Here is a 24425-nt window from a genome sequence, read left to right on the forward strand (position 1 = left end):
AGTTTTGTAATTTCCTAAATAATGTTCGGTTAATTTTCCTTTTTGTTATCAACTCTCATTATGTATTTATGGCTGCATAGCAAACAAATTTTTTCAAAACAGTTTAATTACAAACAATCATCGTTTTGTGTTATTTTTGCTGTATGCACTATACCTTCACCGTACCTTAATTTCAATAATCAATATTGTTATTGTTATAAACTAAAACCTATTAATTTACATTATCAAGGGTCCAGGCTCTGTATAAGCCCAGGCTTTTTCCTGGTGCCCTCCTCTTATCACTCGTTGTTCTTATTTCTTGTATGTTTCATGATTATTTATTGTGATATTTGGAAATAAAAAACAAACAAACAAACAAATCAATAAATTTCAATTACCTGGATAAGGATACTCTCCATCATGTTGTCAGAGCTTTTAGTCGTCTCTCCTATTGACTATGGCAATCTCTTTTTATTTGGTGCAACGTCATTTGGACAGAGTTCAAAGATTACAAAATAGTGCAGCTCGTTTAATATGTTCCACCGTTGAGAGAACATATTACCCCATCACTTAGGAAACTTCCTTGGCCACCAATTAGAGAACGAATCCATTTTAAGATTGCTCTTCTCGTATTTAAATGCTTTAACAAAACCACACCTCATTATATTACCACTTTACTGTCACATTACACTCCTCCACGATGTCTTCGGTCCACACTTGACATCACCCGCTTGAATGTTAACCGACCAAACAAAGTCGGAAGGCTTTCAGTGTGGCTGGGCCCATGATTTGGAACAATCTCCCAACTGCCAGTAGGGAATCTAATACTCTATCTGCTTTTCGTTTAATTTCTCTCTAGTGCGCTATGGTCTTGATGGTATAGCACCTTATAAATTTTAATTGTTATGTAATGTTATGTCATGTTATGTTATCAATGACTTTTTTATTTCTTCTGTGCCTCAGCGCATTTGAGCAAACTTTTGATTTAGGCGCTATACAATTGTTTTTTTAAATTTTTTTTATTGACTATGTACCAATGAAAGGAACCGCTTTAATTCGCATCTACTATTTATATCCCCTCACAGATTAATGGAATTGACCTTTTTCGAGCTCTTGGCATCATGATTCAAGAAACAATTTGCCTTCTCGTTGAAGCGTCTTGGGCTTTGTGTCATTGGTTACAGACGAAGGATTCTGATCATCAAGTTGCTAACATTCACCTATGTGGCACCCCGGTTCGAACTCCACCTAAGACTACAACCCTGCATGTGCATTGGGTTTTCAGTCCCAATCTGACTGCGTGGGTTACCTCCTACATCGAAAACTGAACATTTCCCTGTGTCTATCACCATCTGCTTCCTCCAGAAGACGATCAGAGCATACTGATCGAAACGTCGTGTTGAAACCAACGCTTCTTTTCAGAACCTCAAGTCTTAAGTAGATTTATCTCTAAACAGCTCACGTAGGAAGCTTAACTTGGATGGTGTGTTGGTGATGCCATTGGTCGACGGTGCAAGGTGCGAAGAGAAAATAAAGATGAAACGAAAAGGTTGTGCACTATTCACATTGTGCAAGAGCCTGACTGGGTTTACAGCTTCCTAGAGCCAGCCAGAGGTCATAGGACTCTAAATGCTGGCAGGGCAACCTGTTGGAATGCCGAGATGGATGGCGCCAACTCATTAGAGATTATCATTGCATGGTGTTACCACCAACCTTTACTATATCGTATGTCCACAATGCAAAGTTTCAAATCCTTTTCATCAACATTCTGTCATTGGATGTTATTATGTTTAAAAATTAAGTTAAATCAATAAGTCAATAAGTTTTTATGAAAAATCAATGAGACAAGTTAAAACAAAAAAGTGCAAAACAACAAAATGGTTTATTATATCATGGACACTTCCTTGATTGATTTATTATTGTTTGGACAATAAAGTTTCAATTGAAAAAGTCAAAAGTCATGATTATATACATGTACATTCTCTGTTGACATCATTAAGAAGACAAAAAACTTGCTTTACAAGATACAAAATCCGGTTCTTGAACAAAGTAAAGTGGCATAGATAAGTACCATTTTTACAAAACAAAGCAGCTTGGCTTTGGATTTATAGAAAGTATTTGCACACTACAACGAGGTCCACGCATGTTTTTACGCACCAAGAGCAGCTTCAGTCCAATGAGGGCGCTGTTTTGAGAGTGTGACATCATAATATGCAAGAGATCTGTTGCAGTAAACAATTATTGTAACAGAAAAAAAACAAAAATTCTTAGAGTGACCATAATAACCTACTTCATCCTAATTTCTGTAAATATTTACGCATTATTTGTGTTTTTTAGGAAGATTTCACAAAGAGCTCAGATCGATCTTTACTGTGTAACAATCTGAAAATTGCAAAAAATAGTTAATGGCCTGACGTTTCGACCCTAGCAGAGTCTTTCTCGAAGGCTAAATGACAATGAAAATTGCTTAGCAAAAAGTGCTAACACAATACAGATCACTTTGGTGACACATAACTACGTGATATTTACTCATCTTCAAATGAATCTTAGTGCTTTGTGAAAACCAGCCCATCTCGAGAAACTTGCGCATCAAAAGTCAACAGGTTGTTTGAATAGTTTCTCTGAAAAAAAAATACGCTCTCAACTCAATCTCAATACATGTATACTATTTAAAGGAACATTACAGAATTGGTGAGAAACAAAAATCATGAAGACCACAGATTTACATGAAACTTACATGGTCTAATGATGATAGTAGAAATCACCCCTTCAAATATTTCTTTTTGAAATTTCATATTTGATGAGAAATAAACAATCTAATTTCGCGTTTGGAGTTTATCGCTCAGTGAGCGTTTCATTCATTTTTGTTTTGGCAACGATGCAATGCAAAATTTGTAATCGGTTTTGAACTATTCTCTCATGACCTGGATGGCCGATCGATCTCAAACTTCTTTGTCAGTTTATGTATATGGTGAATTACATAAAATGCTTACAATGCCAGCAACTTTTTTGCTAGCAAAACCAACTCTGTAATGTTTCTTTAAGATGTTTCTCATGGACTTTTTCCAACCGAAACGCCTTTTGCAAAAAGAAAATGGCCTTGCCCTCTTTACAATGAAATTCCATGTATGCAATGAGCTTAAGATAACAGCATCTTCACCACAAAAGTGGCAAACAAAAGAGCAGGGTATTTATACATTGAGAAAGTGTAAGCTACATGTTTCATGAGGCAGGCATAGAAAAGTCTGAATTCAGATAAAAGTCTGAAGTTTCTCATCCCTGTGTAAAGGCAGTGGACACTGTTGGTCATTACTCAAAATAATTGTTTGCATAAAAACTTACTTGGTAATGAGCTATGACTAGCTGGTGATAGTATAAAACATTGTGAGAAACGGCTCCCTTAGAAGTAATACAGTTTTTGAGAAGGAGGTAATTTCACACTCAAATAATAAAAGACTTCAGCTGAAGCCTTTTCATATGCATCTGAAAGCACACAAAGTAATGCAACAAGGGTGTTTTCTATTTCATAATTCTCTTGCAAATTCGATGACCAATTGGGCCCAACGTGTCACAGATTTGTTATTTTATACATGTTGGGTTACACCAAGTGAGAATACTGGTCTTTGACAATTACCAAACGTGTCCAGTGCCTTTAACATTTGCTTCTCAGGCTCCAACATACGAGGCACTTTCTTACGATACCAGCTCATAGCCGAGTGGATCTAGATTCTGATTGAGTAAGAGCAGCGAGGATTCCCGGAGCTTGGTTAGGAATTGCTGCAGCTCTTGTCTGCTGAAAACCTGAAAAGTGCAAGAAGAAACGTAAGTTGTAGTGATGGTGTTGCAATGTCAAAACTTTAAAATATTTACATACATATATATATTTTTTTTTTTCGAATGAAAAGGCAATGCAAGGCTCTTATAAAAATGAACACCTCAACTTGACTTTGATATCTACCTAGGCAGATCATTGGTTTATATTGCCCTAACTGGCAGTCTATATAAGGCTGGTAATCCTCTTAAAGGCAGTGGACACTAATGGTAATTACTCAAAATAATTATTAGCACAAAACCTTACTTGGTAACGAGTAATGGGGAGAGGTTGATAGTAAAAAACATTGTGAGAAACGGCTCCCTCTGAAGTGAAGTAGTTTTCGGGAACGAAGTAATTTTCATCAAATTTGATTTCAAGACCTCAGATTAAGAATTTGAGGTCTCGAAATTAAGCATCCGAAAGCGCACAACTTCGTGTGACAAGGGTGTTTTTTCTTTCATCGTTATTTCGCAACTTCGATGACCGATTGAGCTCAAATTTTCACAGGTTTGCTATTTTATGCATACGTTGAGATATACCAAGTGAGAAGACTGGTCTCTGACAATTACCAATAGTGTCCACTGTCTTTACGCTATGTGATGTGTTAGATTACCAGGGCCGATCATTTTATATATTGCCCTGCTTGACAGTCAATAGTTTACCTTATAGAGTTGTTAATGCTCTTAAGCTATGTAATCTACCAGGGCAAACCACTCTTTATAATGCTCTGATAAGCGTTCAATATTTATAGAGTAATATCCTACGCAATGTAATTACCAAAGCCAACAACCTGTTTAATGAACCGATAGGCAGTCAATAGTCCTACCCTAAAGAGTTGGTACTCCTCTGATCATATCAGCCAGGGCCAACCACTTTTTATATTGCCCTGATTAGCAGTCAATAGTTATAGAGTAATCCTAATCTGTGTTGACCAGGGCCAACAACCTTATTAATGCCCCAATAGGCAGTCAATAGTCCTACCTTATAGAGTTGGTACTCCTCTGATGCTATGATGTCAGCCAGGGCCACACAGTCTTGATATTGCCCTGATGTATGCAATACTGTATAGAGGAGTGAACACAGCATGGGGAGACACAGTTTACGCAAATCTTCAAGTTGTTTCTGTCTCATCACCTCATCCTCAGTCTCATCCTCGTCGGTCTAGACAAAACAAAATTCAATTTATGCAAATTTTGTTTGTTTTTCGGGTACATAATAGTAATAACAGATGTTAAATTTGCAGCAGGGATACTATTTATTTGGATTTTAATACCTTTACACTGTTGTGTGTTAGCACTAAGCTTGGGCGGTTCCAGAAATTTGGGGCTCGGTTCCGGTTCCGAAAAAAAGCTCGGTTCTGAGACATACCCGGTTCCAATTCAATATAAAACATAAGCCGCCCGTCCCGAGCTCACACACACACAATTGAGCTGATCTATTTTAACTGAAAATAACCAAGTTAATCAGACATCGGTTCCGAGCTCACACACACACAATTGGAGCCGATCTATTTTTAAAGAAAATACCAGAATACCCACCCCAATGATCAGACATCGTGCCACCGAGCACCTATTTTCCCTGCATTTAAACAAGTCTTTGATTTAGCCGGCAGTACGATGTTGTGTAGCAGTATGTCCGTAGTGTAGTACATCCGTAGTGCAGTACATCCGTAGTGCTGTACATCAGTAGTGCAGTACATCCGTAGTGCATGCAGTGTGTCGTCTCTGTACATACAAGTGTACTATGCCTGTACATGCCTGTACATACATACATACATACATACATACATACAGCACTGTGTGTTTTGTGCATGGGGCAAGCTTTTATGAATATGGATATATCGGCAGCCAATCACAACGTGCTGTCTATACATGTACATGTATACGCATGACATGTACATGCATACATGTGGTGGTTGTACAAGATGCCTATGTGTGTGCACTGTGTATGCAGCCACATGTGATAGTTGATACTCATGTCGGCTTGAAGCCTTTGCACACTGTATCTGCCGTCACCGCTTTCAACATCAAGCCTCAATTTCTAGAGCCGGTTCGTCGCAGGATCGGCTCCACAGAGCCTTTTATAATTGGGACTCGGTCTTTTAAAATCGGAACCGACAAAAGCGGGTACCCGGTTCCACAGAAGAGTGGAACCGCAAGTCCGGTTTTCAATTTGGAACCGGGTAGAACCGGGTAACCGAAGGGACCGCCCAAGCTTAGTTAGCACTGTGTACTCGGTACTTTCCCCGAGTTCTTTGAAAATAAATCACAGGCATCCTACTCGAACCCACAACCTATGCAATTCTAGAGCAGTGTCTTACCAACTAAATCACTGGTGGCTAGAGGCAGTTCAAATCCTATATTCCTCTCGATGCAAATTTAACATCTATTAATATAGGATTCATAACTACCATGCAATCTCGGTGGTCTAGTTGGTAAGACACTGCTCTAGAAGTGCATAGGTTTGGATAAATGCACCATTAGTTTTCTATCTCAATACAGAAAAGTATTTATTCCCAAATTTGGAAGTGGATGTAAATCAGAAGATTGTAATTTACCATCGTCTGGTCGACCATCCAGCCCCCGTTGACAAATAATAAGACATTGAAGATGCACTCCTTGACTCTGTTACTCTGCTGATTAAGAGCCTGATGCCACCTTTCCAACTCAAGCTGGAAAAAATTACAAAATTATAATAATAATAATGATACCAAATAGCATCTTAATAATATTGACATGTTCAAGGCACTGAACAAAAGACACTAGTCAGAAACTTAGCAGGTACATGGACAAGTTAAACAAATAAACTAAATTATAAAAACAGGAGTAAAAAAAATCTAAACAAAATTTAACCTGTTAACTGAATAAAGTGAACTACTTAAATATTAAAAATTTGATCTGAAATACAAAATATTATTAAACATTACTATACTAATCATTAAAGGGAAGATACACGTTTGGTAATTACTCAAAACAAATATTGCTTTAACAACTGACTTGGTAACAAGCATTGGAGAGCTGTTGATAGTATAAAACATTATGCGAAACGACTCCCTCTGAAGTAACATAGTTTTTGAGAAAGAGGTAATTTCTCACTAAAATAATAAAAGACTTCTAGCTAGAAGTCCTTTATTCTTATCTAAAAGCACACAAATTCATCCAACAAGGGTGTTTTTCCTTTCATCATTTTCTCGCAACTTCGATGACTAATTGAGCCCAAATTTTCACAGGCTTGTTATTTGATGGTTATGATGGGATACACCAAGTGAGAAGACTGGTCTTTGACAACAATCAAACGTGTACCTTCCCTTTAAAGGTTAATCAGCAGGCTGAACAATAAATTGCTAAATTATGTCTAAAGAAACACAACAGCTGATTCTGGTTGTTACAACCAAAATTTTTGCCGACTCACTAATGGATAAAGCCCAAATTTTAACAGGTTCATGATTTCACACAAAACACGAACATTGTCTGCGACTATTTTGGTAGCTCTGCCAATCCAATTTTTCCCGCCAAAATTTGTTGCTATTTAGCCTGGTAACATATAATTGTAATATTGGGATTTTGTTTTTAACCCATTCATAACAAACGCTCAGGGACACGGCATAAAATCATTAAATCATTAAACGGTAGTAAAAATTGCAGTGAAGTGCGCTACGGATTGATGTAGGTCTACAAAGGTTGTATGTCTCAAAGCAAACCTGGAAAAGGAGACACGTACAAAAATTTAACTGTGAAAAATCAACAATAATATTGGAAGAAGTAAACAAAAAAATTCACGAAAGGATTCGGGTACTTTTTCCAAAATGTCCACAGATTTACATTAAACTTACAGGGTTTGAAGATAATGATAGTGGAGAGCTTCCCTTCAAATATTACTAACTGAGGTTGTGTAGTTTTTGAAAAATGAGTAAAACAAATTTCAAAATAATTTTCGTCTCAGGAAGACGTAAATTATTTTAGCATGTAAAATCCCATTGACCAGTTATGATATTATACCAAAACCAGAGCATAACTGGTTAATACGTTTTTACATGCTAGAACTGAGACGAAAATTATTTGTTTTACTCATTTCTCAAAAACTACAGCACCTCAGTAAGTAATATTTTCAGGCATGCTTTCTACTATCATAATCTTCAAACTGTGTAAGTTTAATATAAATCTGTGGACATTGTGTTTTGTGTTAGGAAAAAGTACATAGACCCTTTAATGGTGCTGCTTCATCTTCTCCTACTAGAAAACATTTAACTAAATCGAGGCTAGCAGGGGAAAATGTCTGCCCCCCATCTTATACCTCATACTCCTTCTGCTCATGCTCAAAGCGAACTTTCTCATGGAAGTTTGGGTTTTCCGGCATAAGTGGTTCCAATGGCCGCTTGTTGTGGTAATGTTCAAACCAGTCGTTGAAAGAATCGAACGCATCCTGTACGGCAACAAATATACAATTCATAAGTTTAAGTACTAGACAGTCGTTGGTTCAAGTCCTACCCAAGTCAAATTTAATTTGTTTAACACCCCCTCCCCAAAGAAAATAATAATAATAACAATAATAAAATAAATCTACATAAAAATATGTACATGTACATACAAAATTACAAATATTTCGCTACAACTTATTAATGACATCACTTAAGCCAAAAACATTAAAATTAACATTTTGATTAAATATTTGACCAAAATCATATAAACAAAAAATGTTAACAAACTACAACAGCACAGTTAACAGATAATTTTAAGAGCAGGGAAAAGCAAGAATGTAAATAGACAGCATTAGTTATCTGAAAACGGAAAAAAGAAAGACAGAAATTAAAATAAGTATCAACTATCAACAACAAAATATTAATGAAGACCATCAAATATGTAATGGATTTAGGATTTGAACAGCCTTAAAGGCAGTGGACACTATTGGTAATTACTCGTGTGACAAGGGTGTGTCTTTTTCTTTCTTTATTATTTCGCAACTTCGATGACTGGTTGAGCTCAAATTTTCACAGGTTAGTTATTTTATGCATATGTTGAGATACACCAACTGTGAGGCTAGTCTTTGACAATTACCAATAGTGTCCACTGCCTTGAAGGCCTGATACAGTAAGTATAGAATGTGACTCACTAAGTAAGCTTTGATACAGAGATACTCCTTGATGGCGTTATTGTCAACGGCTGGCAACATCTCTCGTCCAGCTCTGGCTTGCCAATTCCTATAGATCAGATCGATGGAGTCGGTTGGAACCTTATTGAAGACCTCTTTGGCTGCTTCATGCTTCTTACAGGCTGTCAAAGAATAATTATAATATTAATAATTTGGGTTTGAGGTTTGCTGTAGCACCATGTGTAAATCTCTTATGAGTTGTTTTGGTTCTAAAAAGAACCTGTGGTTGACGACTCATCGTTTATTTTTATTTTGTTATTTTTTGTTATGCAAGTCGCCTGACACACAAGGTGTGGGCTACAGTTATTTTTGTCCAGAGGCCGTTGCCACCTATCCTAGGGCTGAAACAGGGTTACCCCTTTCACAGTCCATACGAATAGGCTTGGGTATCATCAATTCGAAGCCTGGCCGGTAGAGCGGAAAGCACTACCTCCCCAATTTTATGTAGCAAGTGTCACGACCGGGATCCGAACCCACACTCTGCTGATCAAACACCAGTGCTTGAATCCGGTGCTCTTAACCGCTCGGCCATGACACTGCCAGTCACTACTCACAAAAACATACTGTAAATACGATCCACATTTTAGAAAAGTATGTTGAAATGTTGGTATTTCCACCTTTTACTAAAATGCCAGTGTCATCTCCCACCGGTCATGTATTTATATTGTTGTTTATAATTTATACGTTTCTCTTACGTTTACTAGCTTATCCTTATTTGTTTAAAGTCAAAGGTCAGTGCACGCAGCCAATCGCCTGCGGGCATCTTATTATCTACCATCTATTAATTAAGTGTGCCTCTGATCGTCTTCAGGAGATTGTCTTCACTACTCAAAGGAGATTAAAACAATCCTTACATAATTTAGTGTTTATGCTTCATCTGGCATGTCAGGAAATGTGTCAAGATCCTTTTTGCATGATCAAAAGTGCAGAAGCCTTACCTAAGAATGTTCTGACGATAGCGTTGCTTTGTTTGAGTGCCTCCGCCCTCTGGGACGGGTCAAACATCAACCAATCGGTCGCTTCAATCTTGCGCCGGTCTTCCTGATTGGTGAATAGGATAAGAACAGAGATGATGGTGGGAAGACGAACAGGGAGAGAAAAACAAACAAACAAGTGAGAGGTCTTTTACGGGGATGTTAACAATTCTGCTGAGGAACACGTGCAACCTTAAACATTTCCAGCTTTTTTGTTTTTGGGGGATTATGGGAGTAAAAATTTGCAAATAACCATATCGGGGGAGAGAGTCACTACTGACAAAAACGACTGTAAATATGATCCACATGTTAGAAAGGTTATGTTTGAAATGTTGGAATTTCCACCTTTTACCAAAATACCTTTCTAAAAGTTTTAGTAACCCCTGGGGTTTAGATTTCAGAGAGCTTATAGTAACATGTTCTGAGCACAAGAGAAGTAGATCAAAGAGCAGGATTTCTTTACTTGTGGACAAAAATAACGATTGAATTACTTCACCAGACAGATTTTAAGAAGTCTGAACTTAGACAAAAGTCTGAAATTTCTCATACCTGGCATTTTTTACAATTTATTTCATAAAGCCGCCGGAAAGAAATACAAGGCCTGAAGGCCACTTCAAGGTGTGGGCTACAAATCAACTATTTTTCCAGGGGGCCGTTGCCACCTACTCCTGGGGCTGAAAATACTATCACAATTAAGTCTGTCACTTACCTCTGAAGTGGCAGCTTCCCGAGCTGAGGAGAGTTCATTGGAAGCCATGAAGTCAGTCTGGTCTCTCGTCCGGATATTCTCAACTACTGTCTTCGTAATTTGGGCAACGTCAAGTCCTTCAGATTAAAAAACAAATCAAACTAGTTAATAATAATAATAATAACACAGCATTTATAAAGGCGCGCTAAATCTGGTGAAAAACCATTCAACGGCGCCGGTCAAGATGGAAAGAGGGAAAATTCTCAAGTGTTGGGGAAAGCAAGTGTGAACAGGTATGTCTTAAGTTGATGCTGAAAGATGGAGATGTCATGGATTTTCCTGAGGTTTTCAGGGAGTGAATTCCAGAGCCTGGGTGCTGTAATGGAAAACCCCCTGTCCCGTAGCTGGCTAGACAAGACCGGGGAACAAGGAGCATGTTGCTGGTGAATCTAAGACCCGGTCTTGTAGTACGGGGAATCAACAGGTTTTGAATATAGAGTGGGGCTGAACCTTGGAGTGCCTTGAAAGTGAGAATGATTATTTTGAATTTGATGCGTTGTTTGATGGGAAGCCAATGTAGATTATAAAGGATTGGAGTGATGTGGTCATGCAATTTGTTTCCAGTCAAGAGACGTGCTGCAGCGTTCTGAACAGATTGGAGTTATGAAGTGTTTGAACACTCATTCATAAATAAGTGTTTAAAACATAGGCATGATGCGGGAGCTTAACGCATGGTTTTATTTTACGCGTAATGCATTTATTTGCCGGTACTCAATGTAAAAAAACTCTTGGCACGCAACCGTTTAGCGTCAATGCAATTTTTACCATTCGCGGAAGGGAGCCAGGACAGAAGTTGAAATTTTCTTGATTAGTTTCTACAGATTTTCCAATTTTATAACGTTTATGAGGGCATTTATGAATCGGAATAAAAGAGTAGAGACTCTGTCTTAAATGTCCGTTTAAAACCTTACAGGGTCGTAGCCATTTGATAAAGGCACTCCGCCTTCGGCTAGGGCATTTATCGCATAATATTCCCTTAATTCAATTCAGAGCTCTCCCCATGAATTGTTTAGACTTCAGGGTACTCTGGACCCAGTTTTTGTAAGTTTGGACGAAGCATGCTGAGTTAAAACAAAGTTCTTGAATTCCCCTTGAGGAGGGGATTGGGGCTCTGTGTAATTCATTTGTACAGGCCTGATACATAAGATTGTGCAAAAATTACTTGACATACACCTTCATTCACAGTGAGTAAGGCCAAATCAAAAAAGTTGATTGTCTGGATTTTTCAAAAAAGAGGAGGATGAGGGCCTTATTATTTACTATTTACTATTTTTTTTTTCAAGATGGCCGCTTAGTGTTTCAAGTCAAACAGGCCACCAATTCTTCAGTTTGAATCAACCGAAAACTTATTTTATACCTTTATTAGTTGCATGAGGACCTGTGTTAACACTAACGCTTAAACAGGGTCGGATATCACCAAAAAAAGAAATTGCTGGTAGGCAATTCACTAATATTGTTTTATGAAAGTGTTCGAGAGCATCACGTTAGATTCGGGAAAAGCTCCTAGACCAGTCCTTTTGAAAATATGGATTTTTTTTTTATTTTTACAAAATCAAAAAATAATAAATAGGTAAAAAAAGCATGCGGGCGGGGACGATCACCTGGTATTTGTTTTTGTTTGGCCTAATAATGATAATAATATTTTATTCATTTATATTGCGCCCATTCCATAAAATGTACACAGGCGCATAACAAAATAATTATACAAATATTAAAACTTTACAACAGGAAAATATACAGCAATCCAAACAAACAAAAATACAAGAACCTTACAAAACAATCCGAAGAGTAAAATTGCAAAACATTAAGACAGTAAACCCAAATAAATTAGTAAAGGTATTCATGTCATGGCCAAGGATCTACTGAAGGTACCAAAACCCTTTAAGAAAACAAGGTCCCTCCTTACCAGCTTCTTCAGCTAGCTGCAAGCATTGCTGTCTCTCATCTTTGTCGTGGATACCTGCATAAGAAAATACAGTAACACAAGAATTCAATTCAATTCAAGCCCATTCCACAAGCGCTAGGCAAATGATGATGCAAAGAAAGTAGGGAAAACAATGACATGGTGAAAGAAAAAACAAACAAATGGTTTTATCCTAGAGGTAGTGAACGAACCTTCGAAGTCAAGGAAAAGAAAAATGAGAATGATCATTATTAGAGGATGTCGGTTCATTCAGTTCAAAGGTCAAGGGTGATCATCATTTAAGGTCACTTACCCTCGAGGAACCTAGCATACCACGATACCTGCATCTCATATGGAAGTTGAGCTGTGTATGTCGCTACTAGCTTTTTGTGTTTCTCTTCAATCAAATCCTACAAAGAAAATGAAAAAGAAATTTATTTAGTGAGGTAAAGTTTCTCAAAACATCATTTTCTTGAATCTGAGGTTCAACTGGAATTTTGACCTTGGAAAGTACGACCCAACCTTAAGGAACTGAGTGTTTTGATTTCAAACGTACCTTGACATAAGCCTCGATGATGGCAACACAAATCTCTTCCTTCGTCTGAAGCCCCAAAGATCTCAAGAAAAGCACAACATGAGCCATAAACCGTACAAGATGATGCGACGGTCGGCTGACATCATCTGATAACCATTCTCCCATCTCCTCAATCAGAGCTGTAAAAACAGATCAAACTAGATCAAACCAGATCAAACCAGATCAAACCAGATCAAACCAGATCAAACCAGATCAAACCAGATCAAACCGGATCAAACCAGGGGCCGATTTCACTCAACTCTATATTAATCACAATCAGGTAGGGACTGAAAACCCAATCCACATGCAAAGCTCCGGTCTGAGGTGGGATTCGAACCAGGGTCCATGAAGGTCAAAGGCGGGGGTTAAGAAGAAAACTACTGAGCCAATTAGATCTTTGCTTTCTCTTACCATCGATATCACCAAGGATGATGTACTTCTGTATAACGTGATGTCTCTCTTTGGACTGTAACTCAACAATCTACAGAGAGAAAACAAAATCAGAAGATTGACACGAGACTCTTTAAGAAAAAAAACTATAAATAAAAGTAAACTTGCGGGTACAACCATGAACTATTTCTCTTTTGAGGGAGTTTTGGCTCTGAAAAGAGCCAGTTTGGTTTAAACGTTTCGAACGATACCCGCTCGTCTTCATGAATAAGTGAATGTTGAAGAAAGATGAATAGAACTGATTTAATTTTTATTGCATTAGAAAAATAAACATTTGTATTTTTGGTTTTTGGCATCACAAAAATGAAGATCAATCTACTATTTCTGGAAACCTACCTGCTTCGGGTGAGACTGTAGTTCTTGGAAAATTCTGAAAGCTGTAAGTCTAAGAGAAAATAAAAACAAACAAATTTGGGCTTGAAATGGTTGAATGACCATAGAGTGGAGGATAATGGAGGATTGAGGACTGTAGGCACAAATAACAATTACTTAGCACTGGGCCAGGCTTAACAATTTAAAACAAGTCCAAACATTTGTATGACTACAGAGTGGAGGATATTTTTGTAACCACAAAAATTTACTTAATAATAATAATAATATTATTACTTAATAAGGATTTTGGGTGAAGGTATCAAGCCAAAATAATTGAAATGTACATCAAATGTACTAGGACAACCAAATCAATAATACAAATCATTACAATACAATTTTTACTTCACTGAAAAAAACACATAAATAATTGCTCTGGATTTCCCCCACTTCAATAAAAAGTTGTCCTTACTGTAATCACGCAACTTACTCTTTGTCAAAATACGAGGCCGGCAAATCGTCCATGTCTCTGCTGATGGTTAAATTCTCGCGAATCTCTTGTTCTACTTGCCGGTCGACTAACACCTTAAAGTAGGCCCAAAGGCAGTCATCCCATGTATTACAGGCTGGAAGAAGCTGAAATAATCAGACAAGGAGTTCAATTAACCGAATATTTCCTTTTATAAGAGCAGTTGTTGATTTTACTTTGTTTAGTCAAGGTTTCGAATGTGAAGATGATCATCTCGTAATCAAATTTATTTCATGAGCAGAGGGATATTTTGGGAACCCAGGGCCCAACTTCATAGAGCTGCTAAGCACAAACATTTGCTTAGCATGAAATATCTTCCTTGATAAAAACAGGATTACCAACCAAATTTCCATTTGTTGCATACTGCTTGTTACTGGTATTTAGCTGTTGTTGGCTTATCATGAAAATCACGCAGAAATTTGGTTGGTAATCCTGTTTTTATCAAGGCAACAATTTCATGCTAAGCAAATTTTTATGCTTAGCAGCTCTATGAAATTGGGCCCTGGTGGGCAGTAGATAAATACCTCTTTAAGGTTTCCACTGAGTGCAGCGTAGATGGCACGTTCATAGACATTAAACATCTCAGCTTCAGACATCCTCCAGCAGACAGACTTCCAGATATCACGATGCTTGTTCCCTACAATTCGCTCTAGATCGCCTGATGAAGCACCTAAGATACGACCAAAAAAATTTAATCTTCCTGTCAGTACAGGAAAACATATACAAACTGTATACAGGCACAGCATAAGCGAGTGCATGCTGAATAAATAATAATAACAGGATTTATATAGCGCCAAATTACCAAAGGATGCAAGATGCTTTACAGGGAGACAGACAAAAGAATGGGGAAACCTGCTACGAGTTCGAGAACAGGTGCGTCTTGAGACCCTTTTTGAAGGACAACACAGTTTCGGCGTTTTTAATGGGGACAGGAAGACCGTTCCTATCAGTCTCTACTATACAGAGTACTCTCTTTCTGTTTCACTTCACTGCAGGAGGAAAGCCTGTTCACCAACTCTCTATCTCACTCTATCCTGCGCTGTCTGTTGCCAAGCAATGCCCCTATTGACCCCTTGCACGCGTATCTCACGCGGCGACCAATGCCACGCTCACCATGTTGGTGGACAGTTAGGTTTACGTGTATTAACGCCGCGTCGCCTAAAATGCACTTTCACTGCATAACGCGCAGCAGAGAGTTAATATAAAAACGCACAGTGAAATTGCCCACCAGTATGGCGCATTCAAGATTTTTCTGTTGATGACGTCAGGTGAAATGGGTCAATATGTACTTTGAGTATTCCAGGACAATTGTTCACTAGCTCTGTCACAAAGCGGTAGAATGAGGGTTTTGAGGGCTAACTAATGAGCATTCAGATCTTTCTGTAGAAGGTCGAGTAACTTGGTTTTGTGACGACCAGGACGGCCTCACAGGTGTCCCGAGCCAACTACAGCGTTCAGGAAACATTGAGAACATTGGATCTCTTAAAATAGCACTTATGTTAACCGCAAGAATGACATTGTCAAAACATTGAATCTTTCTAAAATAGCCTGGATGTGTTAGGTGCCACAGGCATTCAACTGCGCCTATCGGCAGCCGGCCACATTGACCAACATAATGAACATGGACCACAGCCAGCAGTCGAAAGTCTGTGACTTTTTTTTAAAGGAGGAAAAGAGATGGGCCGGAGAAAACCATCATGGCAAAGATGAGAACCAACGCACAACATTATGGCCCTAGCTGGGAATCAAACCAGAGCCGGAGTGGAAGAGGCAAGTGCTTTTCACACTACCAACCTAATAAAGAAATCTTTCCAAAAACTCACCTTTGATGTTGGGGTCATGATACAGACGCCATCCCTCTAGTGTTGCAGCGCGCCAGGATTGTCCACATTTCCGACACAGTCTCTGAGCTTCTTCCATCAATCCTGCTCGGATGTTACTGAAGACCTCGCTGAAAAGACGAACTTCATCCTCCTAGAACATAAAGATGAGAACGCAGGGTTGTAGCGAGACAAATTTTAGTGGTGGGCAATGATCCAAGGGCGAGCAGTTTAACAAATTATTCATGTTTAAAAATGGAGCCATTATTGCTGAAGTGGGGCCAGGTTTACAAACTCTTTATGTTGTGGGGCTGTGCAATAAGTTGAATGGCATTTTTGGCTGTGTTCTATCTCTGTGACATTTGATACTCCTTATCATAAGCAGTGTCTCAGATCAATGCAAAGTGGACAATATTTGAAATCTGTGCTGGGCGGCTTAATGTTTTTTGCTCAGAGTGCTGGGCAAAAATCAAGAGTCCTGGGCAGGCCCGCCACGCACTGCCCACCATGGCTACAACACTGCTTATTACCTTTGACCTTTAACCTTTATACAACCATCTCTTACCTTGTCTAAATCGGCAAGAGGTGTTTTCTCCCTGATTGGTGCATCCGGGTCCAAGTGGGGCAACGACTGATGCTGACCTGAAGTTACCTGCTGCTGTAGACTGTGCAAGGTGTTTTCCCTGTTACAACAAACGATCAATATTGGTAATTGGTAATATCAAATACCACAAACGAGACTATTGCAGTATTCAAGGTAGTCTTGGTGCAAGACCTGGTTGTTCATTATTACTCAACTATCGCGATCCCTGCTAGCCGCGCAGATTACTATCGAACGACAGAGGGCGCTGTTGGAAAACTTTCAGATCAGATCAGCCCACTGCACCACACTCTTTCTGGCGGGATCGCAGCTTACAGAAACGCCCTCTATCAGTGAAATAGTCGTGACGTGTGTAGCGTTGAGTGTATGGGGCCTATGGTATTAGAATAGAGGTTGACCAACTCAACAAGAATGCCCTGCATCAAGACTATATTATTCAAGGTGAAAAGTTACACAAGCCATGGCAAATGTTATAGATGTTAAACGGATCTGAACTGCCTCTAGCTACCGGGCAACCTAGGTAGTCTAGTTGGTAAGACACTGCTCTAGAATTGCAAGGGTCGTGGGTTCGAATCCCACCCGAGTAACCATGGCAAATGCTTCCCTTAAAAATTACTGCTCCAGAAGAAACCTCTTAGCAGCTCCCAAAGTATTATCAAGTTCAATTCAATTCAATTCAATATACATTTATTTCCACAAAACATTTCCACAATATTATAGTAATACATACAGGTATATATAAATGAAATAAACTGGCGGAAACGCGTGGAGGCAAGGCAAAAAAATAAGCCAGGTAGCTCGTAGCGGCTTGTCTTTACAAGTCAGCTTAAACCATAGACATCTTTACTTCAACAGAACTGAAATTAAGTGAAGTTTGAAGCTTTGCATGGTGTGAAGGATAAGAATTAACTATAAATAATGGTTAACTTGCGGGTACAACCATGTAATAATTCTCTCTTGAGGGAGCATTGGCTCTGAAAAGAGTCGGTAAGGTCTCAGTGTTTCGAACAGTACACTCTGCTTGTCTTCAGGAGAATTTCAGAAATATCTTACCAACAGACAGACTTGGAGTAGAATTCCGCTCGGTCATAGCCGTATCTCAAAGAATCTCTGGAGTTCTCTTCCAGCCAGTCGACTATAATCTGGTTCTGCCGGACGTCGCTGTCTCGCTGGAAAAGTGCTTCCATGATGTTTTTCTCACTGTGCTTGGAGGTCTAAGCATGTTTGATTATTCAAAACATTATACAACATATTTACAACACAAAAAGACAAGAAAATCGAACAAAGAAAAGTTACTTAGTTTTGTTTTCTCTAACTATTGTTTCAAAGCCTCTCTTTTTTGTCCGTTATTGTGGGCTGTCAACAGAGTGAAAAACAAAGATTGTTGTACAAACAAGGATTACAAGAGATCGAGATGCTGCTACAATTGTTAATCATTTTATTCGGCGAATGGGACGCAAGTCCAAGCTTCCAGCACACCATGGCCGATTATCAGCCATGGCTTATGTCAAAGGTTTGGCCTAATCCAGTAAAGACATTCAATAAAATTAAGGAGACTGAAAATCCCATTGCATTCATTTGATGAGAATGTTTATCTTCTTTCCTTTTTGGTCTCATTATGCCAATGAAATTCTCAACAACAATAAATTATTTCCGAAGTTTGAAAAGTTTTAAAAATAATCACTCCTGGAATTATACGCAGGCTAAGGAGGCCGTGGCCTTTGCTGCCCCTCAGCCTTGGGTTCCTACAAAAGTTTCCCACTGACTTATAGATTTTCCAATGGAAGTGCCCTTTACAAAATAAAAATGGGCTTTACCTTTTAAAGGAATACGTTGCCTTGGATCGGACGAGTTGGTCTATTAAAAGCGTTTGAAACCGTTTGTTATGAAATGCATATGGTTAGAAAGATGTTTTAAAAGTAGAATATAATGATCCACACAAGTATCACTCAAAACTGCACGGTTTTCCTTTTACGTCGCGAACTATCACGGTCGGCCATTTATGGGAGTCAAAATTTTGACTACCATAAATGGCCGACCGTGTTAGTCGACAGGGTAAAAAGAAAACCACGCAATTTCGAGGCATATTTGTGTAGATCATTGTATTCTACTTTTACAATATCTTTCTAACCATATACATTTTACAACAAACGGTTACAGAACGCTTTTCAAAGACCAACTCGACCGATCCAAGGCAACGTGTTCCTTTAAAGATGAATATTACTCTACAGAAGGAGCCCAGTAAAGATGTAAAAAAAACAAATTTAAAAAAACCACTAGAAGTCTAGTACCTTAACTCCAACATCCATATTCTCATCCTCAAAGTCCTCAAGTACAGCTTGCCTGTCTTGGTAAAGGGACCCGATCAAACGCCATGTGCACTTCTCTTGTTCCAGTAGACGTAGGACCTCAACTGTACGAGCAAATCTTAAACAGAAAGAAAATAAATCAAAACCTCTCAGGAAAGTTTGACATGATTTGTGACAAATTTAACATTTGGGCCTTTATGGAAATAGACACTATTGGTAATTACTCAAAATAATTATTAGCGTAAAACCTTTCTTGATTACAAGTAATGGGTAGAGGTTGATAGTATAAAACGTTGTGAGAAACTGCTCCCTCTGAAGTGGAGTAGTTTTCGAGAAAGAAGTAATTTTCCACGAATTTGATTTCAAGACCTCAGATATAGCATTTTGAGGTCTCGAAATCAGGCATCTGAAAGCACACAACTTCATGCGACAAGGGTGTTATTTTGTTTCATTAATGTCTCGCAACTTCGACGACCGATTGAGCTCCAATTTTCACAGGTTTGTTATTTTATGCATATGTTGAAATACACCAGGTGAGAAGACTGGTCCACGACAATTACCAATAGTGTCCGGTGTCTTTAAAAGAAAGAAAACAAATCATAAACTTCTCAGGTAAGTTGGACATGATTTGGGACAAATTTAACAGTTTGGTCTTAAAAATAATAGTTTTCAGTTCTTATATAGCACTTCATCACAGTCGAGAGCATCTCAAGGTGCTCATTATTTTTTTCTACAAAGTTTGCAGAGCTGTGATCGAAATATAACTCACTTCTTCGGGACACCATAAGAGGAACTGAGACCTGCTTTTCGGACGAGGTTGTTCAACATGTCCACCTGCTCAACGCACACCTGCTGGTACTTTGCGACCAGTGTAAAGACGTCCGTCGGTGACTGGTGGTTTGTAAAACAACTCATGAACTCCTCGAATAGTCCCTCTGACGCTAAAAGCCATACAAAAAAATTAATTTCAATTAGTAGGTTTCTTCGTTAAGAAAAGAATTTGCATTTATTATTTGAATTATTATTGTTTTAATTTGTTGTGTTGTCATTAAGCCTTTGCAAAAGACTCTGCTAGGTTCGAACGTCAGGCCATTAACTATTTTTTTGCATTTATATCATCGGTCTTTTTCGTTGGTAGGTTGTTTGCAACAGCTAGGTTTTTTTTCTCACTTCTTATTACTAAGCAGATTTTTGTTTACCTGCCACTCCTGGGTCTTCTACCAACAGCAGGTTCATATTTGTAGTTGTAAAATCCTCCGTTACACCCCCTGGCGTTTGAACGGCGGATGGTTCCAGGGCTCCGTTGGAAGGATGTACGGGCGTCGTTGGGAAGAGGGAGTTAAGATGCGACTGATCCAACATGGATAAATTAAACTGAAACAAAGATGAATCAACAAGTTAATTCTCAAAAAATTGTTTACACCAAGCTGAAATTTCATCGTTGAGAGGGCAAGGCCATTTCGATTTTTCAAAGGGCAATGCCATTTGGAAATCTGGAAAGGCTAAGGGACACTTTCAAATGGGCACCAAGGCCAAGACAATGGGTCAACAGAGGCCACAAAGACCTTCATGTAATTCCAGGACTGTTCACATGAAAAACACAATCATTTTAAAAACAGCACATCCTCAGATGATAGAAGAATTATTCATAATTCTATCTTTTAGTTTTCCAGGAATATTAGGCTTTTGATAGAGTAAATTTGTTTCCATCTATTTCAAGTTCAAGGCCTGAACTTTGGTGGGGCAAGAACCCCAAATTATTTAATAAATCCAATATTTTGTTGGAACTTACCGTCCTTGCTGGTGTCAACATGGATCTGTTGGGTGTTTGTCCCATCAAGTCAGAAACATCAAATTGGGACGATCCCATGGGGGGCTTTCTCGGTGTGTCTTCAAAGAACAAAATAAAAATTACAAATACATAACTTCTACAAATATATGAACCAACAAATTTAAGGCAAGACGACCCTTTCTTTTCTATTTCGGGCTCCCCTTTTATTGGTGTCCAGCAGAATCAGAAATAAGGAACCATAGACTTCTCCCTATTCACAATATTGACGAAATAGGGAGACTGCCAAAACAGGGCTAGACAGCCTAAGTGGTATAACACCGGCAAGTAAACCCCGAGGTCACTGGTTTAAATCCAGTTTTGGTAGATTTTTCTCTGTCCAACCCTCCGAAAAGCAAAAATTGTCTTCCCTTGGGGGGACCCGATTTAACAAAGAAATACATTGTGTGGACCTTTGTTCCATTGTGTATAAGTCCCCACAGCTGTACGTATGTCTACACACTGGAACGTCATTCCAGAGGCCACTGGTTCAAATCAAGTATTAGTTACTTTTCTTGAGTACTCACATTTGCTGTGTTTAAGCGCACTGCCTGGTGTGTGTGGTAGCTGTTCTCGTACGCCTGGAGTGTGTGATTTCCCTGCTGTCTGGTCCAGTAACCCAGGAGCTTTTACAAAGGGTCAAGGATAATTTTTAACCAACCAAATATATTTTGAAAAATCGAGTACAGTGAGCAGATAAATCAAAGCGCAAAGATGCTATGGATGCTGTATCAGAGCTCGAGTAAAATTTAAAGTATTTGAACCTAAATAGTTTTTGTTCAAGACACTATACAATGAGGTATTAACTCTTTTATGCACTGACCGGTCGCTAGAGTCCAGTTTATTTTTATTTTGTATTTTTGTTTCGCAAGTTTGCCCAAAACAAGGCTAAAAGCCACTCTAGGTAAAGGGATACAAGGAAGAAAACAAATAAGTGCAGGAACTACGTGGAGCTGAAGGTAGGCATTGATATTCCTGTTAAAAGTTGGAAGATCATAGGATGAAGGGAAACATGCACCAGGCAAGGAGTTCCAAAGAATTGCAGTACGAGGGAAAAAGCTACTGGAGTAGCTCTTTGTTCTACATCTCGGCACAGCCACAGTATAAGGATGAGAAAAAATAGTTGTTTAACCAAAAATAAGATTACACAGCTACACAGTTTTCAGAATGTGACAGAGGACTCTTGAGGGTTGTATTGTAACCTAGTATTTTAGGAAGGTCTAATCTCACTGACCTCAGACCAGGGCCCGATTTCATGAAGCTGTTTAGCAGAAAATACTGTTTGACAAATTTCTTTGCTAAGCAAAAATTGAGTGAGGAACCAGTCACAACTATGTACATTTGCTGGTTACCTGTTTAATGTTTATGGTTCTGCGCTTTGAACACCCAGCAGGGTGGATACGTGCGCATTACAAGTCTTATTATTACTATTATTATTATTAAACAGCTACCTGAGCGGAATGTTTTCAACAGAAATGATATTTTTACTTGTTCACCATGCACTTGTTCATCATTTTAATGTAATTTTGATATGTGTACACTTCTGAACTTTTCGTAATTATCGAGTAAAGGTTTTTTGAAAAACTAAAAACACTTCTGCCGTTGAGAGCGAGCGTCAAAGGACAATGCCGCTGACGTCATTTGTGGGAGTTTGCTTTGTTATACATCCACGCTGCAACAAAGCGGCTTTGTCTACTTATGACGTTTTGAGAGTGATTACGTAACGGGGCTTTTCGCAAATCTCGCAGAAAAGCTCTGGACAAGGGCATACAAAATGATTGTTTTTTTACACAATTGAAACCTATTTATAATCATATGACTCGATTTCCTTATTCATCGAAAACATTTTAAGTGGAATTCAGCAAAGTTCACGACTTGACATTTTCGTTCAAGCAGGTCTTTAAGCATTGCTTTTCAAGTACATTTTTGTGCTTATAGGCTTTATGAAATGGGGCCCTGGTGTCCAGTGTTAATTTCAAGCCGTGTTAATTATTGACTAATAAAGGATAAACTAAAAAAATTATGAAAGGATACATCTTGTAGTCAATCTGTCTTTGTTTAACGTGCGGCTCATCATTTTATCCCTTGCTAAAGGTGAACTCTCCAAGCCTCCATGAGACAGTCTGCTGCCCTCTCTGTTAACAAGAACACAAAGTCAAATAATAATGGATAAAAAAATAAGAGAATTGCAAATAAGCATTAGGTGTTTTCACAGAGTGTCATAATTGTTCCTCAATGTTGGAAGGAAAAAGTTTCCATATCATATGTACAACCACTTTTTGATTCGTTATGACATGTATTGTATGAAATAAAATAGTATCTAATTTACTGAAATAAGATTACTTTTTGTACAAACGAGTTTCACGCCACCACTTTTACATTTGATATGAAAATAATAAACTAGTATCTATGAGATATCCTTTTTTTTTTAAAAGTAAAAAAGTGATGGCGTGATACGGAAAGTTAGCCAAAAGTGGTGGCAGGATACGGAAAGTTTAAAGTTACTGACCTTTGTCCAAGGCGGAGGTTGCGTTGTTTATCCACTGCCTCATTCATTTTGTCTGGATTAAACCCCTGGCTCTGCCTTTGGGAATACTGTTAAGAAACAAATATTTAAAATTTAAGAAATAAGAATAGCCTGGATCATTTAGTCATCAAAATCACCACTTCATAATTGAATCATGACATCATCGGCCGGCCCTGCATGCTGTGGGCAGAGCGAGGCTGCGAACATGCAGTACAGGGTACTGTTTAAAACTGTATGTATCCGCTCTGCCCACAGAACAGCCATGACAGCCAGCCAATGATGTATTGATCGATCGCGTGAAGTAATTCAGAGTGAGTCTGTGAATATTTTTTACTGTCAGACTGTTGTGTAACTGTAAGTAATTACTGTAAATAACTTTTTTAAAAGAAACTAGGGCCCGTAGCGTAGGGGACATGTTTTGATATATATTTTCTAATCTATCTATGTATTAATTGTGACATGTATGTCATGATGTTGCGTCCAAAGTCACCCAACTGTGTGTCAAAAAATTTCCATAAAACAACCCTTTTTTTACGGCAAGGAAAGATAACAGTAACACGTTTCGAATTGTATTACTATTGTAACAAGACAAATCAATTTGAGTATTAAATGTAGTATTCAGTAAGCATAAGCAACTCAGCAGTCAGCTGTCGAGGCGAGTTGTTTTTTGTAGGTTATTGTTCATTTTGTTGATTGGAAATAACGATAAATGAAGTGGTCCATGCCTGGTAAATGAATCCAAGTGTGGAGTCAGGTGGTTCTTGAAACGACACTGATAATGGCCTGTCCCCAGCATCCGATCTTCGCGTCTGATACTGCTCACGTTCAACCCGCGACTGATAACCATGATCATCGTCCTTTCTGTTGATTCCCGCCATCTTGTTTTAACATCAGTGACCCCATTTAAAATTA

General features: G+C 38.5%; 1 protein-coding gene across 1 annotated transcript; it reads right to left on the minus strand.

Moving 5' to 3' along the window:
* Positions 1 to 1877: 1877 nt before the first annotated feature.
* On the minus strand, positions 1878 to 24397 carry LOC139940876 (nuclear pore complex protein Nup107-like). Its single transcript, XM_071937253.1, has 25 exons — positions 24239 to 24397; positions 23496 to 23581; positions 23021 to 23121; positions 21514 to 21612; positions 20951 to 21048; positions 20358 to 20532; positions 19928 to 20099; positions 19141 to 19276; positions 17903 to 18063; positions 16814 to 16931; positions 16252 to 16402; positions 14953 to 15098; positions 14390 to 14535; positions 13927 to 13975; positions 13552 to 13621; positions 13123 to 13280; positions 12880 to 12976; positions 12570 to 12623; positions 10625 to 10740; positions 9880 to 9982; positions 8903 to 9063; positions 8087 to 8215; positions 6351 to 6464; positions 4775 to 4954; positions 1878 to 3780 (listed from the first exon to the last, which is right to left on the minus strand). The coding sequence occupies exons 1-25, from the start codon at positions 24389 to 24391 to the stop codon at positions 3673 to 3675; spliced, it is 3081 nt and encodes a 1026-aa protein (XP_071793354.1). The 5' UTR covers positions 24392 to 24397; the 3' UTR covers positions 1878 to 3672.
* Positions 24398 to 24425: the final 28 nt, after the last annotated feature.

This window comes from Asterias amurensis, chromosome 8 (genome assembly GCF_032118995.1).
Source record: "Asterias amurensis chromosome 8, ASM3211899v1".
NCBI classification, from domain to species: domain Eukaryota; kingdom Metazoa; phylum Echinodermata; class Asteroidea; order Forcipulatida; family Asteriidae; genus Asterias; species Asterias amurensis.